Source organism: Sinocyclocheilus anshuiensis, unplaced genomic scaffold, assembly GCF_001515605.1.
Source record: "Sinocyclocheilus anshuiensis isolate Anshui unplaced genomic scaffold, SAMN03320099.WGS_v1.1 scaffold364, whole genome shotgun sequence".
NCBI lineage: Eukaryota > Metazoa > Chordata > Actinopteri > Cypriniformes > Cyprinidae > Sinocyclocheilus > Sinocyclocheilus anshuiensis.
Window position 1 is genome coordinate 34,524 of NW_015555735.1, and position 18,175 is coordinate 52,698.

Here is an 18,175-nt window from a genome sequence, read left to right on the forward strand (position 1 = left end):
TGCTATCATTCATTTTGTTTGTAGTGAAAACCGATATGGACAGCTGTTATCGAATGCAAATGTGTGCAAACATGAGTCGATTACTTAGTCTGTTACGGAGTCTTAATAAGAATGTGGAAGCAATTTTCACTCCCACAGCTGCAGAAGAAAACGATAATGTGACTTTAAGGAGTATCAGATCCTTTGGTATTTGATAGTAGCCATATCCATTGGTATTCTGGCTTTTGTAAACCGGGCTGACTCCAGTCTACTAAATACATACATGCTCTTTGAATTGTGATGAACACTATGCCTCTCTCTGTGTACTGTAAAGATTCTCACTGCATCATGCAATCAATCTGCATCTTTGATTTCGGTTTTATCTGTGTTTGACACATGTAGTCTTTGCATTTACACTTGGCTGTTAGAAACTACAAGACGACAAACTTAGTATTGAACAATGACTGGTCATTTTCACCATTCCTTATATCTCTAATCATGCTTGTTTTTGTTTTCAAATGATTTGAATTGCCATCAATAGTTAGTCTGGAGCAGATGATAATGGTGTGCTGTTTGAACTCTCTGTACAGCTTTCAGTGTAGAATATACAAGCATTCTCATGTTTTCCATACTCACCTTTGCTCAGAAAAAGACTTTGACTGTAGTTTTTCCCCCCTCTTTATTTTTTTTTTATGTAAAACAAGGAGTGTGACCGTTTCATTACATTCTTGAATTTTATTGGGCCAAAGTCACTTATGGCCTTATAGATTCACATAGAAACATACAGGTCTTGAACTCTCTTCCTTATAGTGCACAAATTAGATTGTGAATTAATGATAACTGGAATCAAATATAATTACGCTGCATTGCTATATTGGTTATGTTTTGCACCTCTCCAGCATATTGTCGCATATGTTTGGATTAACTGTTTTGTACTGTATTTATTTTCATTTTGTCTTTCATTTTCAATGTTGAAACAACTAAACATCTTATAAAAAACTGACACACAAACTCGACAATTTTAAGTTGTGAATTTCATCTCGTGTTTGAGCAGTCTTGTGCAACAAAAATAAATATGAATAAAATGAAACTCAGTCTTTCTTTGGTTACGTTTGGTTATTGGCACATGAAGAAAGATTTCCTTTCCTAACAGGACAAAGTAAGGCATTCAATATTCATTACTAATATACAATATTATATAATCACTACACAATTCCTGTATATTATTTTAAATGAAGGCATATATATATATATATATACACACATACATATTTATGCAAACTAGCTGGAAGATTAGAAAAAAATATTTGATTACTGTGAATTTACTGATAAAAATGCACTAATAACAGCAAGATTTTTTTATGTTTTTGAAAGAAAACTCTTATGCTCACCAAGGAAGCATTTATTTAATCAAAAATACAGTGTATATATATATATATATATATATATATATATATACTTTAAAAAGTAATTTATTCCTGTAATGGCAAAGCCATTACTCAAGTCTTCAGGGATTTTTTTGTCCAGGATTCTTGGATGAATTATTAGTTCAATTTAATTTATTTGAAACAAATTGTTTTAACATTATAAATGTCTTTACCGTCACTTTTGGTCAACTGAAAGCATACTTGCAGAATACAAGTGATTTCTTTCAAAAACAAATCTTACTGACCACAAACCTTTGAATGGTATTGTACCATTATGTTCAAATGTAAATATTTGGACCAGTCAATGCTTCAGAAACATCCTTCAGTTCATCACAGCTTGTGTATATTCCTATTCTCTCCCCCATCAGTTTTTTCACTTGTCAAAAAGAAAAAGATTCAAGTTCCAGTGTCTTTTCTGTACCTTTCATAACTCTGTAGATGTGGAGACATGGTATGAAGGTTATCTACTGGTGATCCACGACATAGCTCTCATAGGACTGGCCCAGAAGTCTGTCTACATCTACCTTTGGCACTTCCCAACATTGAGCTGAGTGTCGCTTCCTGGATGAGTCCTTCAGAATCTTGTCTTGTAGAGAGACAGGAAAATGCTCGTCTCCTTTCTTTAGCAAACCCATGGCCTGTGAAGTGTTCTTATTTGTTTGTGCATGATGGAAACCAGCTTGATCCCTTGAAACCCTTATGACCTCCATAAGGGTATGTTGAAACTGGCCTGGAAATAAATACCCATACAAGATCTCAAAAATGGCAAAATATGGCTGAATAACCATTTGACACCTCACTGAATAAGATTTTTAAAAAAAAAGAGAAATGGTGTTACCTACCCAACAGCCCATGAGTGAGATGAGAAAGCCCCTTTCCATCTGCAATATAGAAGCCCAGGTGCTCCATTTGAAAGTATTTGGGATGGTTGTAGTGATGGAAGAGAATGAGGAACTGAACACCAACCCCGAGCTCAATCCAACAGCTTTGGTGTTCTTCAACCGTAATTCTCATGCCATGCCGCTCCACAGATCCTCTCTGATTGATGGGCAGCATCTCAATTTCCTTCCCATCCACTTCCACTTGTACTGAGTCCAGTGTTAATGTGATCATAATGGCACCTTTGGCTGCAGTGATGGAAATCCTGTCGAAGAAGGTACGAGTACGATTCTCCAGCCCCTCTTTAGAAGGAGCCAGCATTAAATGCCCATCCACAATAATGCCTAACAGTATAAAACAGGAACAAGAGACATCAATCATGTTAAAAGAGTATCTAAACAATAAGCTATATATTGGATGTAAAACCGTAAAACCACCTTTGTCTGGGTCCACAAGAAGCCGTAGTACATCATCAGCCCTGCCATCGATGGTAAAACACAAGTTCTGATGGAGCTTTGGGAGCTGAACAACAAAATGTGGGTCTCCATCCACTTTCAGAGACACAAAATACTCTTATGTTAATGAGATTATAATTTTATATTTAACTTTAAATGTGCAAAAATAGCTAAAGGAAAAATTTAATATTTCATAAGATATTCTGTCCTTGAGTCATACCTGAGGAGGAGAACACTCTAATTGAACTTAAACTGGGTTGGTTATCTGGGTCTGTTGAAATTGAAGACATACTACAGTAAAATGTGCTGCTTATTACAAGTTAATGAATGTAGTTGCACTGCATTTCTAAAGGTTTTTTTTATTGCACAAACACAGATTATGAATTGATAAATGAAGGAAGTGCTTACCAGACACTTCAGCATCAGAATCTGAAAGAAAAATTAACAAATCCAAAAACTACATCATAATTCCTGGTAGCTGAAAAAGTAGACCAAGCTAAAATTTGTAATGTTTTTAACTCACATGACTCATAATGGATGTTGTAGTCATAGTCGTAGTCATGTGCTGTATCATAATCTGCAAAAAAAGGTCATGATGCAGCTTTGGCTTAATTTGATTCATGTTTAGGAAGTTATTGTTTATATTTGGAATCAGTGTCAAACTGATTTAGCATTTGAAAATGTATAACTTACCTTTAAGAAGTTCAATATCTGTATAAAAGATCAAGAAACACAATCAAGGAAGATACAACTTTACCCTAATTTCACCTTGACCGTATGTGTCCACTCGGCTTTATGGCTGCCACTTTGTTTTCCTCCTGTTAACAGCATAAACCTGAATGTTTGCCACATTTTTGGCACTCTCAGTAATTGCTCTGCATTCATTCCCACAATAAGACACGTTTCCTTTGACCATAAGTGCCCTGCGAAGTGGACTTCATAGTGTATACTGCCATCTTAAGTGAGATTCTAATACTAAGAGAGCATACATGTTCAGTTCGAAGGGCACAGCAAACAGAATAGGAAATAAGGGGACATCAACACTTCACTTCAAAAGTAAGTGTAGAGGTAAATTTACCCACCAATCACTGTGCATCACTCCAATACTTAAATCAGCGATATCAAACGAGTAGCAGTGCATTATGGCTGTATATTGGCATGGTGTGATTCGGCCATAGGTAATCACAGCATGCCGATATACAGCCATATCGCACAGCTATGAATGTGATATTGCATTTATACAACAGTTCAACAGCACGAGTGATTAAATACACAAGACACAACATACAGCATTAAAGTTACATAAAATATAACGTGATAAGATTTTCCCCTCAGCCAAAACTATTTGCTCTGGAACAAATAATAGATTAATGAGACCAAAGACTGCCCGTTAGATTTACCCAAAACAAATTATATCTCATGTTTAACCACTATAGAGACATCAAAGCCAGCGGCACATTCCAGAAGAGTTGCCTGAGGTAAGACTGCTCTTGGCAGGTTTATGAGCACTGAACGGCCAACGACACACTGGAGCTCACATCTCTGAAAACGTGGAAGCAAATTTTCAAATAAATGTTATCTTTATTAACAAACTGCATATTTGACATCTACACAAGTACGTTCTTGCCTAAAAAACTCTTAAAACTACATTCCATGACACAAAAACAGCATTATTTTTTAAATTATAGTGTGAGAAATACTGCAAGCGGTGTGATACAAATGGTTGGAGCTCTGTTATCAGTAGAATATCGCACTCCTCTCAGCCAATCAGATTCAAGGACCAGAAAGAACTGTTGCATGAAGTAACGTGAAAAGGAGTTTCCAGCATTATTATTCAGTTTAATTAGTTCCAGGTATGGTTTGTACACAGTTGTGTGCAAGACATGACAGACTAAACGTACATTTTATCAAGTAAAGTGAACTTAAACAGATACCATTGGAAGAGAAGTGAACACTGAGTAGAGACCCTGTCAACTGGTATGTAGCTATAGAAAATTCATTGTAGATGAATGTTCAGCACTACTTAATCTGCCCTAGTGGACACATACGGTGTCTAAACCAAAGAAGTAGAATGAAAATAAAATGGACTGCATTACCTTTCCTCTGAATCTGGATGGATGAGGACACATCTGATGGACAGAGAAGAATGGAAAATAGAGGACACAAAAACAACCATTACATTCAATGGCACTTTGGTCATTCATTTGAAATGTATGTAACATTCAAAGAACAAAAAACTACCAAATATCTGCAAAATTGTGGCTAAAATGTCAGCTTCTGTTCCTTAGAAGGAACTCACCCAGAAAACGAGAGGCTTCCCACAACTTTGGTGCATCTGTCATTCCTGGCATTGGCAGAAACGAAGGAGCCATCAGTGTGGCCACTTCCAGTTCAACCTGAATGTCTGAATTAGCATCTGTGGTAGATGCTGTGGAGGTTAATGTTTGTTTGCCCTGCTCAAGCATTGTGAGTCCTGAGGTAGTAGAGTTCTCAACATCTGAGGAAGAGTCTTTCACCACAGATGGTGCAGTTTTGACTAAGGTGGCTAATGTTGTGCTTTTGACTGGCGGAGAGGAAGAAGTGGTTTTCGCTGTACTGACAGGTATGTTTGAAATCTTAGCCAAGGCTGGTGTGGTTTTGATGGTGCTTGGAGGCGAGGAGGATGGCTTGCTGGAAAGTGGGGTAGAGGTGGGCTTAAGTGCTCCTGTAGTGGTCTTCTTAGGTGATGGAGGAGGGATTGTTTTGTTAAGGGAAACAGAAGTGTTGGGAGGTCGACCTGTGGTGTGAAGCCCTGAGGGTGGTGGATGTGCTCGTACAGATTTGGTGACAGGAGGTTTGCTTGTTTTTGGAAGTGAGAACGAGCTGGATTTTTTGTTTCCTGTTGCAGATGTGGAAGATATTTTAGGTGCAGCATGAGAGGTCTGATTCATCGCGTTTGTAGAACCTGCTATAGTACTAGTTGACGTCTTGCTAGTAGTAGCCACAACAGAAGAGCTAATAGTAGGTTCGGGTTCATCGATATCTGGTTTGATCACAACCAACGATGTGACTGGTGTTACAAAATTGTACTTCAGCGAAAGATTGGTGGCTTTATCTACAAGAAGACTCTGTATGAACACATCCGAGGTGTTAATTTTAGCCAAGAGCAACTCTTTGATTGTGAAATAAGCCCAGAGCCGATGCACAAAGCTAGGAATGCCATCCAGTGCCTGTGCACAGCCCAGAGATGGTTCTGTGCCATTTACAACTGCTTTGCCCAATGGTAGCTCATTCTCCACTTTGACTTTCTGCTTTGAATCGTTTGCTGTTAAGGTAACCTTTAGATCCTGTACACCTGGCTTAAGTCGACCTGTGACTACCAATTCAGAGCCCTGGAAGTAGTTGGGGAACAGAGAGCGAGTGATATCGTACACCTGATCGTCTAGATAGGACAGCTGGATATCTGAAAGCAGAGGGCTAGCGACTTCATCATAGAAACTTTTCAACTGGACAGCTGCATCATCATCCTCATATACCTGAAAGACAACAAACAAATTAAAATATTTATTATTATTTCATTTACACAATTTAATGTAAATAATTTAAATAAAATATTCTAATTCTTATTATACAGTTACAGTCCTCAAATCTGATTGGCTGAATGTCATTCCAGGAGCACTGATATACAGTCCAACAGCACTGGGATTTTTGATTGTTTGTAATTGCTTAAAGAGATTTTTCACCCCAAAATGAAAATTACACTCAAGTCATTCTAGGTGTATATTACTTTCTTCTTTCAGACAAATACAATTGGAGTTATATTTTAAAAAGAAATGTCCTGGCTTTATCTTTCATTAACCCCCGAAACGGTATGAAGTACTTTTTATGATGGATGGATACACTTCTTGGGCTTCAAAATCTCAACCACCATTCACTGCCATTATAAAGCTTGGAAGAGCCAGGACATTTTTTTAATATAACTCCAACTGTATTCATCTGAAAGAAGAAAATCATATACACCTAGGACGGCTTGAGGGTGAGTAAATCATGGGGTAGTTTGCATTTTTGGGTGAGCTATCCCTTTAATTGAGTTTGTGTGTTCCAGAAACACTGGAGACTCTTTCAGCATTTCTTGTATAGGCATACTCGTAGAAGGCCACTTACCATCCGAGCCACACCCCGATTCTCCAATGCCAGCCTTCTCAACATTGGAAAATCAGCATCATCTCCAAAGGCCAGGCCAAATAACGAAGCTAAACCCAAAGCATTCTGTGCATTGCGCAGAATCACATCTGGTTCTGTCTCCCCAATAGTGGCTTCTCCATCAGTCAGGAAGATGATCATGGGAACACGGTGAGACGAAGGCGCAAGACCAGTGGATGAAGACGAGTGTGAGGATGGATTTAGCAACTGGGCCGCAGACAGTAGAGCTGCATTGATGTTTGTCCCTGGTGTAAGGAGAAAAAAGTTATTACAGTATTTCTCGCATAACTGAATCTTCACTGTGGCTGTTTTATCTCTAGATTCACAGCAACATAAATTGCATAAAAACATATTCCCAGAGTTTCCAGTCCGAATTGATTGTGATGACATAAAATAGTGTACCACAAAATAAAGGCAAAAACATATCTTTCTATTGAGTTAAAAAAAAAAACAGCATGTATGAAAATATGATTCACAAACATCATCATCCTTTGATAGCTGTTAAAAAAAGAACTATGGGTTACTAGTTTGAATCAGTCACTGAACTCAATTAATTAATTAGCGGTTACTGAATCACTAAACCAATCTGACTCACTTACTGAACATCAAGTTATCATTAATAGATGTCTGTCTTGAAATGAAGCAAATGTACTTAAGGTTTATGAAACTATCAGTATCATTCTACTGACTCATTGTTAGTATAACAGTTAAATGTACACATTTGCAACAGTTATTAAATATATTTTAATGACTATATATATATTTTTTTTTTATTATGGATAAATTATAATTAAATATGTAAATGTTAAATACATTTTATAAAAATAAATATATCAAAAACAGAATTCTGCAGGAAATAATGTTATTATTTTGAATAATATAAATACTTTTTTAAGATACAGAAGAAACACCTACAGCCCTCTGCGATTATCTTCCTGACAAATTCCTTGGCATCCCGCACATTTTGCCGAGTGGCCCGCACAGTGCGGCCTTTCTTCCAGGTGTGGACCTTATCTGAGAAAGTGATGAGATTGAAGTAATCTCCCTCACGTAGGTCACTCAGTATGGTGGTCATGGCTGCCTTTGTCTGATGTAAAACACAGTGGAGAAATACATCATTCATTGTTCTTTATCTCATTCTCAATAAGTTGTGGTTTTGAGTTGGCTGACATGCTACCTGCTTAATTTTTGTGCCAATCATAGAGCCGCTGATGTCAATGACAAAGATGACATCTTTAGGAACTACAGGAAGCCCTCGAGGTGCAAAGTAATGAACAAAGTAGCCATCATCCACCTGGAGTAAAAAAAAACAAGAGAAAACATTACAATGCTACACCAGGACCACTGCTATTCTGGTACCACCAATCAGATACATTAGTGTGAAGACCTGGATGTCCCCCATGGGGTCTTTGAGCTCCACGTCATACTGAATGATGAAGTCTGCATTGAGACCTCTGGGGGAGATGTTCTTCTGTTGCTGTATGGTGGGAGTATAGTGCACATGTGCGCAGTAAGGATTCTTCTCGACCTTGGTTGATGGAGGAGGATCTGCATCCACTGAAAGATCAGTGAAAAGGAGATAAACCACATGTTTTGTGATTGTTTGTTCTGAAGCATTGACATGACAGAAGTGGTTCTTTTAGGGTACCTTGAGCATTGTTGGTTAGCAGTCGGCTGGTTCGCAGTGGCAGAGCTCTGATAAAGCTGATGCCTGTCCGCTCTGATATGCTGACATCCAGGGAGATGTTCTGCACAGGTTGGCTAGGCCGTAGACCCAGAGACAGCTCATAACGGCCGAGACGTCGTGATAACAGCTCCTCATAAGTCAGTGAGAATGAAACACGAGTTCCAGGAGGCACGTTAACTGCAACACGGAACTTCTCTATCTCACGTTCCCTTTGGAATACAACAGAAGTTAATCAGATTCCAGGTGTGCAAGTGTATGAGAAAAACTGTAGATATTTTGTCAACACATTCATTTCCAAAACAGCATGTTCGTTGGGTCAAAAGTGAAGAGTAAATGAAACAGCCTTTTGCAGTTTTTAGTGGATGGCTGCACACTGGGATTCTGCTAAAAGCAAGTCCCGGTGGAGAAGGTATTAAACAAAATTTGGACTGACTTGGTAGCAACAAGTCCTGCCATTTTCCCCTGCTTCTTAGCGTTGTCATAGATCTTCCTGGCATCAGTTCTCTTCTTCACCTGAGCCACATACACCTTACCATTTGAGGTGCTGGATATAAATAAAGACAAATCAAAGCAGAAAACATTAATATTTTGATAATCATACAGACAGTCTAGTTCATACATCTGTGATATGCTGGTGGCAAAACCACTTCTCACTGGTTTATAAACACATCCTATCCATCATAAAAGGTAATAAAAAAGGGTAACACTTTAGTATAGGGACCAATTCTCACTAATAACTAGTTGCTTATTAGTATGCCTATTATTAACATATTGGCTGTTTATTAGCACTTATAAAGCACATATTCTGCATGACCGTTTTCGACATCCCTAATCCTACTCAATACCTAAACTTAAAAACTACCTACTAGCTATTAATAAGCAGCAAATTAGGAAAACAAATCCCGCACACTACCAAACTTATTCAAAAACATTTATTTACGATTTCGGTCGCATGACCTTCATCAGGTATCTTCAAAATCTGTTCACTTTTTTGTTTGTGCACTTTAGTTTTTGTTGTCACCTTTATGTAAATCTTCAGGAATACATTTTTGTTCAAAGGACCTTGAACTGTGCATTTCATTTGGTCTGTGGATTTTTTGCCATTGCGTTTTGTATTTCTTAATTTAAACTCACAAAAACAAGTGGAAATGGATCGCGGCAAAAAGAAAATGTAATTTCCCTCACAAACCATAATTACTGTGAAACTCTCGCAATACATAGCAGTTCCAAAATCCCCTTAACGCTCAGTTCAGGAGCATTTCCCCTGCATAAACGCTAAGGAGTTCACCCACACGAAGCTATCCATACTCTCTTTATGTCTTTACATGAGGGTCAAGCTGAGAAAATGCTAAAGTAAGGTCAGCCCCTATAAGCAAATATATTTAAATAAAAGTCAACAAGAACCAACCAAAATAAACCAACAGCCTTGAAAAAGAGCTTGTTTGAATAAGATCAGGGTGAATGGACAGTTTAAAGCACAGTGGAAAATGAGGCGCCTGTATGTATGTGTGGCACTGAGAGGTCTGGGATGGCTGTGCATGTGACACTGTGAACACAGAGCTCTCAGTCACGGTTTAACAAACGCTACTGCACGAAAGAAACACATTTGCCGCAGCTATTTGAAAAAATACAGAGCCTGATGGAAGTGTCTGTCTGTATTTGTGTGAATTTTTTGAGGGTGTGTATACATCTGTAATGTACATTGAAACTTGAAGCCCTACTTTGTTGATGGATACGTGTGCATTCTTCTCGCATGTGTGTGTATTTATATGCACCTAAATGTGTGAGCGTGTGTACCTTGGCCGTGTGCCTTGGTAAACTCTGCTGGGTAAAAGGGAGAGTGAACAGAGCCAGTTCTCATCATTTTCTCTATTAGCTTTCTGAGTTTTCTTGACAAAGCCTGCTATTCATCTGGCCTGAACGTTCTTTACTTTTGACCCACGTCCGCTTCCAAATCCAGCCCCTGTGTGCTTTATCAAGCTGTTATGGAGCCTTATTTGTGGGAAATTATTTATATTTAGCATTTCTGGAAAAGAGGTTTACGGAACTTTTACTCTGGTTAACAAATATGATTGCTAGGTCCTTTTTGTTCTTTTTTTTTTTTTGCTCCATTCCAGTGTCCTTTTCTATGTTTCTTAATTTGTACAAACATTTTTTTTACAACTGATAGAATAAAGTGAAAGTTACAAGGACAGTTCTTCATTATTTATTCACTCTCAAGTGGCTCAAAAACTGGTATGACTTTCTTTCTTCTGTATAACACAAAAGTAGAAATTCTAAATAATGTGTTGGTCGCTGTATTCCATGCAATTACAATCAGTGGGGACTGAAGCTTTCAAGCTTCAAAACGGATGCAAAAGCACCTTAAAATATGATTTAAAAAATATGGTCTATATGACTATTCACAAGCCATACAAAAGCTCTGAGTGACAATCAGACTATATTTACATTGCCATTCACTTGATATCTTCCCCTTCTTTGAGATCTTAACTCAAGAACCGCTGAATCTGGATCAGTGAGATGAACAGATCAGTCCAATTTATGAATGAATCATTCAAGGTTTATGACCCAGATCAACTGATTCATTGACTTAAACTAACTCAAAAGAATGAATTGTTCACACATTGGACATTGCTACTTTTCTCATGGATGTACCAAGGAGGCCAGACACTGATATTTTTGTCTCAAATATAAGCGTGTTTGTCACACAAAAAGATCATATGGTTCCAGAAGATTTAGAAACTAGTGTCACTTATGATGCTTTTGTGTCATTTTTACAGCTTGAAAGTTCCCATTCATGTAACTACCTTGAATAGTACGACTGGGGTTATTAAAAATGTCTCTAAGAAAAATGTCTCTTCTTAACAGAAGAACAGAGAATGAAGTCATTTTTGAAACAGCGTGTGGGTAAGTAAACGATAACAGAACTTTAACATTTAAGTGAAGTAATCCTTTAATTATTTCTGTAAATTAGATCGGAGCATTAAAAAATCCCTTTTGATCACAAAGCACTTCTTTCCACGTCAACAAATCACTAGTACAATTATAAACCTGCTGTGTCTATTCAGGGAAAACTTCAAACTTAAGCCAAACGATACTCAATTTAATTGCAATTTCACTGTTTTTAAACTGATTTGACAGCCAGAATAACAAAGACTGTGGTGTAATTTTTGACTCACATGGTAAAGTTGGAAATAAATGCAGATGAAGATAAATCCACCTCAAAGGCCGCCTCTTTAGTAGTGTGGAGTTGGTTCCATATGGTGCTTTCTACTGTGGTTACAGCATAGCGAGACACTACAGAACTTCGCACATGGTAATCCGTCACCTTGAGCTAAGGGCACAACAAACACCAGAATAATACACTGATATGCCAAGCCACATTATTTATTTTTTAAATCTTTCATTTTTCTTAAAATCTCAGATATAAAAAAGCTGTGCACATGAACATGAATATTTGCAGGTTTGCTAAGGAATTCGCTGAAAAAACATCCATTTAAAACACGACAGGACTTTATTGAACAATTTGTATGATTAGAATGTTCATTTTGATTTCTCACATCTCAATCTGTTTACTTGATGACCTGACTGATTCAGACCACATTGGTCTGGCTACAGAAAAGCCAGTCTATCTGAGCACCCTTTCATGCACTGCATGCAACAGCATATGCTCAAAGAAGCTGTGTATATAATTTAAAAACAAGATTAAGTGACAGAAACAAATATTAACACAATTAGCCAGATCTACAAATTAAAAACTATGAAGACTAAAAGATATTATCCTGGGTCTGAGTGTCTGACAGTAAATATTTAAGATTATAGAATATCTTGTTAAAAAAAACTTATAATAAATAAATAACAAAGAATAATGTCAACATTATCATTTAAGTCTGCTTCTGCTCTCTGTCTCCAGTGACTGATCTGGATTGTTTAGCTCATATTGCTTCTAACTCATGTAAACATTCTCATGCGTTTTATACGAATAAACATCTGGTTTCTAAGGCATCAAATTCATGTTTGTGCATATTTTTAAAATGAAAAGGAACCCATGGGTCAAAAGGCTAGAACACTATTTGGTGCTTTATGGTATTTCAAAATAAACCAAAGCAAAACAAAACAAAACACCGCATTTATCTTAATATTTACAGTTTAGCAGAACGCAAACACATAGCTTTTTTCTCTCATACTTACTGCTGGTCTTGCTGTTGAGGCCTGACGTCTCAGTCTCTAAAAAGTATAAAATAATATGTGAGGCCTAGTTATTTTCTTGATAGCTCCTATCCAGAGTGTATGATGAACTTTTACATTACATTCAGTAAAAGTGTCACATAAAATTAAATAATTAATTCCAGATAGGTGTTATAAATATATGCATCACAAAACAAACCTCATTCCTTAGTGCCATTCACCTTTAAATATGCATACAAACTGTATTATTCATATAAACTTCATTAACTAATACATTACCAACCACAAATTACCTTTGAAGTAAAAATAGTTTGAAATACTCCCAGTATTTCAGATGCCAGTGGTTTGGTCTTGAACTTACATTGAAATAGACTGAATCAAAGTTATTCATGAAAGGGGTGGAAATGGAACTAAATGTCAGTACTGTACACACAAGGCCACTGGATGATTTACACATAATTCACTGCTGTGCCAATATATTACCACATCTCCAGGAGATTGCTGTAAACACAAACGAAAAGCTAAATATGGAAAGATGCGTCTTTGCTACTATAACTTTCCAGTACAGTCTTTAAACGAACCTGCTGTGACACAGGTTTATTAAAACAAATTTTGAGATAAAACAGTTGCTAAATAATTATGACTTGAAAGCCTGTTAATGGGCATAATAAGTGAATACAGTAATCTTAAAGGACAACACCTGAATGTTATCCTTCCTTTTCTTTACGTTTTCCTTATTTGACTCAAAAGCCCAGAAGGAATGCAATAAGAAATTCGTACAGAATAACAATTTGAATGTCTCACGTACTTTGGAACCTAGTGGGAATCTTTATTACAACTTTTTAAGATTCCAGTGTAACAACACAATAAAAACTACATCTTTAAAACACACAATGTTGCAAACAATAAGACTATTACAATTACCAAAAGGATTGTAAACAGATGATGATACTTTGGAACCTAGTGGGAATCTTTATTACAACTTTTTAAGATTCCAGTGTAACACACAATAAAAACTACATCTTTAAAACACACAATGTTGCAAACAATAAGACTATTACAATTACCAAAAGGATTGTAAACAGATGATGTTATTTACCTCCCTTCCGTTTCCTAAAGCATCCAAATACAATATAAAAAGATTCTATAAGTAGATAAACTACATAAAATTCTAATAACGAAATAACATTCCACTGGTACAGAAATTCTTAAATGTTGATTCAGACTGTGTGTTTTCGCGCGCATGTGACGAGGCGTTGTTTTTAGTGTTTGTGTCGCGCCAAATACTATCAGTCACTCAAGACAAACTTCATATTTTACTTATCAGAGGAAAATGTCACAGAACAATAGGGCAAATAATGTTTAAGTGTAAAATTATGAACAATAACGCTATTACCAATTACACATACCTGCAGAGGAACTGATTGCGCGTCGAAATGCTCACATCCAAAAGGAACAACAGTAAGTAGGATGAAAAAGACAGCGTGGATAGTCAAATCCAGTTTAACATCCATGCTTTCAGATTGCGTGGTAAAGCCAAAACCACTGTTTTGCCCGTAAGGCGAGTGCGTAAGTTCTTCCACTAACTTCACATTTTACGGCACAAAGTTGTTTGTAAAAGGGGCAGTATTGCCCCCTCCCTTCCAAACTGATCCTAAAAATGATACTGAAGCCACGATAATGCCATAAGAGAGATGGATGCTCATTTAGACTGGAAAAATAACTTGGTTATAATGACAAATGAGTTTCAATCATGCGCAGGTATTTGTGGGTTTCAAGGGGAGCTCTTTTCACGTGTGCATACTGGAAATTTCGCAAAGCCTCGCCACGGTTTTGGGGGCACGAAAACAAAAACACGAACCCTTAACCCCGTGAATGCCTACATTTCCGAAGATTGCTGCCAGAAGCCTTCCAGTCGTTACAAATTGTTCTAAAACCGCATCACTGTCACCAAATTTGAAGTATTTGGATACTGAATGTTTATTCTAGACATCTCGGTTAGGTTGGAGAAGGTTTTTGGACAGGCGCTCGTGAACATACTAACAAATAATGAAGTGTGAGGAGTAAAGTGGCTTGAGAATGGTATTGTGAGATACTGTGACGACAAATATAGATTGATTTGTTTGGTTGCTGTCCATGGTGCTGTTAACTAACTGAATCGTCTTCTGATTACTGTACTTTATGAATGCATAAAAGGGTATTATTGCCCAGATCTTTGAACACAATATTAAAATTAATAAAATAAAGTCTATGCACTTTAACACAATGGGGATTTTACCTGTTCTAACTAAACATTTTAAACTAGTAAAAGGTCAAAGTTATCTTTAGTTGCAACATCCATTTTAACTAAAAACATTAGGCCAATGCAACCATCTTATCAACAAAGTACAAACATATTTGATTTTCACAGTTTAGTTTGAAAAACTAAAGTACAATTCAAAAGTCTGAGAGCCCTAGTGAAAATGCACAAAAATTCTGGTCCGAGTTTTCTAATTTAATACATCAATATAATTTGTAAGGAAAATTCATATTAACCACAAAATTTGAATGAAGAGTTGAATTGGAAATAAAAATTAAAAATCATTACATTACATTTTTTGAGAAGAAAAAAAAACAGATGTGGTCTCAGACTTTTGGATCCCACTTTTGTGTTTGCAGACCTTGATAATCTTAATGGAAACATATTCTCATGTCCTTTTAAATTCCTTCATCCCACCTTGTTATCCATTTGCACAATCTATGTGTAGATTAATTGTGCAAAAATGGCAAATTTAAGATTTTTTTATGATTATAGATGTTCAGGTACAGTCTGTAGTGCTTCTTCTGGCTTTCTTGCGACATTCACATTCTGGAATGCAAATAAGAAATCGCTTTTAGACACTGATCAGCGATTAAAATTCTTCATCTTTCCAGAGGGTTTCATGACTTACTGTGGGTCTGTCCCTGTGTGTGTTCACTGCTTGGATGTTTAAATAGAAGGACTCCACTTTACATCCTGCAAGGAGGGCATAAAAGAACATGCTATACTCATATTATGTGTAGTACTTTTCATTAATAATGTAATGAGGGAGAATCATGTAGTAGCAGGTTTGCGTCCAATCAGCTAAATATCATTTCAACAGATTATGTCGGAATTCTAATGTTATTTTGTGGGTTTTCATTAATATAGTAAAGAAGGTGGTACTGGCCAAAAACTACTTTTCATGCTGGGTTCATTTTATCATAACTGTTTCTCTAACATATCTACAGAATAGTTCTCTCAAACTGAAGACCCCAAATTAGACCCTAATCATGAACAGAGCCATGTTTGAAATAAACATGGCTATGCCTACTCACCGTAAGCTAATGGAGTTAGTTTGAGAACAGTATGCAAAGGACACTTTAGATACGGTAGATCATCTGTGGAGAAATCAGAGATGTATAATTTGCATGAAAGATGCTATGACAGTGACAATGTTTTTTTTCATAGTCAGTGACAGTAATTGCTGGCTGTTTTTGGTTTAGACCTGCACTTTTGTCCAGAAAGTAGGCCAGTAGACAACGCATGACTGCCTGGTGGCAGATGACCAGCACATTCTCTTGTCTCTCAAGCTCCATTATGACTGGCTCTAGACGGTGCACCAGGTCTTCATACGACTGCAGAACACAGAAAAGGAAAAAACTACTGTAAATAGTAATATTGTGAAATACTGCAGTTTGAAATAACCATTTTCAATTTTAATATATTTAAAAATGTCATTTATTTGTGTGATGGCAATGCTGAACTTTCAGCAACTGTTACTCCGGTCTTAAGCGGTCACATGATCCTAATATGTTGATTTAGTACTATCAATTACTGTTGGTGCTTAATTATAATAATGGTTCTTATTATTATCAATGTTGAAAAGTTTTTGCTGGTTAATATTTTTGTATATAATGTGATGCATTTTTTTAGGATTCTTTGATGAATAAAAAGCATTTATATGAAACCGAAATCTTCTGTAACATTGCAAATGTCTTTACTGTCACTTTTGATCAATTTAGTGCATCCTTGCTGAATTAACATTAATTTCTTCATTTTATTTAAATCTTTCTTACCACAAACTTTAGAGCGGTCGTGTATCTCGGTTTTCACAAATATATTAAGCAGTAAAAAATGCTAATAATAAAATAAAATTAGCATATTAGAATGATTTCTGAAGGTTCATGTGACACTGAAGACTGGAGTAATGACTGCTGAAAATTCAACTTTACCATCACAGGAATAAATCTAAATTTTAATATTTTAGATTCATAACAATAATGCTAATACTATTTCAAAACATTACTGTCTTTATGATCAAACAAATGCAGCCTTTGTGAGTATAAGAGACCTTTCAAAAACAAAAAAATTCTTAACCATCCCAAATTTTTGACCAGCAGTGCACATTTTCGCACAAGCTCATTTTAACACAGTTGTGTTGTGTAAAGAACTCACTTCACCCTTTGGATATCGATAGCGGTACTTGTCCTGGTCTCTTAAGGCAAACTCTTCTGGATGGGTTGCCTGAATCTCCTCGTATGTCATCTCCTCACATACACCCTTACAATGTACCAGAGTTCAACCATTTTTCTTGACATTTGCATTTCACGTGCATGCACCATTAATATATAGAGCATGACAAGCTTACCGCATCGATTTCGTTCAACGCCTTCCACTGTTCATATGGGACGCCCAGTGCCTCTGCTGTCTGTATGGTCCTCTTCATGTGGCTGGTCCACACCTTCAGGTCCTTGATGGACTGACCCCTGATGAACTCTGCAAGGGCCTTGGCATACTATACAACAAAACAGACACAAGTCTAGTCTATATCTGTGTGTTTAAGGAAGATTGAAATCACAGAAATGCATGTCTTATGCTAGAATTAAGGCTATAATCCACATTAATCCGGATACATCTGAAAGGGTCTACGTTTTTGGCCTTTCATCTACACCGAGACAGCGTTTTTTTTCCAGCAAAAATTGACCATAGTGATGAATGTGAAAATGCGATTTTTGCTTTGTAGTGTGGACTGTGAAAACAGGTATTCAAAAAAAGTGAGACATTTACAATGTTCACCTTCAACAAGGATACACTTTGACCAGAGGTGTAAAGTACTGGAGTAAATGTAATTAGTTACTGTACCTGAGTATCTTTTTGGATACTTTGTAGTTGTACCGAGTATCAAAGATATTAGCAACTTTTACTCTCAACTTCACTAAATTTTTGAATGAGTATCTGTACACTTTACTCCACTACATTTGAAATGAGTGTTGCAGTTACACATTACATTTTGCATGGACCTAGCTTTTTCTGCAGCAGTTTATTTCTGCTACAAAAGACGTGATATTGCCTATTACAGGTCACTGAAAGTACTGCA

At 36.7% G+C, this 18,175-nt stretch overlaps 2 protein-coding genes across 4 annotated transcripts in view; both read right to left on the reverse strand.

Annotated features, from left to right (window-relative positions):
* Positions 1-1,774: 1,774 nt before the first annotated feature.
* LOC107673092 (inter-alpha-trypsin inhibitor heavy chain H6-like) lies at positions 1,775-14,333 on the reverse strand. The gene is made up of 18 exons (XM_016466545.1): positions 14,207-14,333; positions 12,801-12,836; positions 11,789-11,943; positions 9,043-9,153; positions 8,571-8,818; positions 8,310-8,479; positions 8,100-8,216; positions 7,838-8,009; positions 6,884-7,167; positions 5,040-6,255; positions 4,837-4,869; positions 3,434-3,451; positions 3,264-3,317; positions 3,149-3,169; positions 2,961-3,011; positions 2,723-2,836; positions 2,249-2,629; positions 1,775-2,136 (listed from the first exon to the last, which is right to left on the reverse strand). Exons 1-18 carry the CDS (start codon positions 14,309-14,311, stop codon positions 1,871-1,873), a joined length of 3,552 nt encoding a protein of 1,183 aa, XP_016322031.1. The 5' UTR covers positions 14,312-14,333; the 3' UTR covers positions 1,775-1,870.
* A 601-nt stretch (positions 14,334-14,934) lies between these two features.
* Positions 14,935-18,175, reverse strand: part of LOC107673088 (6-phosphofructo-2-kinase/fructose-2,6-bisphosphatase-like) — a 21,313-nt gene continuing 18,072 nt past the window's right edge. For all 3 annotated transcript variants that reach the window (XM_016466543.1, XM_016466542.1, XM_016466544.1), the window contains 6 exons: positions 17,447-17,593; positions 17,254-17,358; positions 16,304-16,433; positions 16,134-16,196; positions 15,728-15,792; positions 14,935-15,645 (listed from right to left, as the gene is read on the reverse strand). In XM_016466543.1, coding sequence (XP_016322029.1) covers positions 15,586-15,645; positions 15,728-15,792; positions 16,134-16,196; positions 16,304-16,433; positions 17,254-17,358; positions 17,447-17,593 — 570 coding nt within the window. In that variant the 3' untranslated portion in view covers positions 14,935-15,585. The remainder of the gene's footprint in view (positions 15,646-15,727; positions 15,793-16,133; positions 16,197-16,303; positions 16,434-17,253; positions 17,359-17,446; positions 17,594-18,175) is intronic.

Bases quoted from the DNA above. Each gene is read 5' to 3' on its own strand.
- LOC107673092 (XM_016466545.1), bottom strand. From the start codon at position 14,311: ATGGATGTTAAACTGGATTTGACTATCCACGCTGTCTTTTTCATCCTA. The intron at 8,010-8,099 runs GTAGCATGTCAG...GTTTTACATCAG, and splicing joins TTGGCACAAAAATTAAGCAG to ACAAAGGCAGCCATGACCAC. The intron at 2,837-2,960 runs GTATGACTCAAG...TGTCTCTGAAAG, and splicing joins TAGAGTGTTCTCCTCCTCAG to TGGATGGAGACCCACATTTT.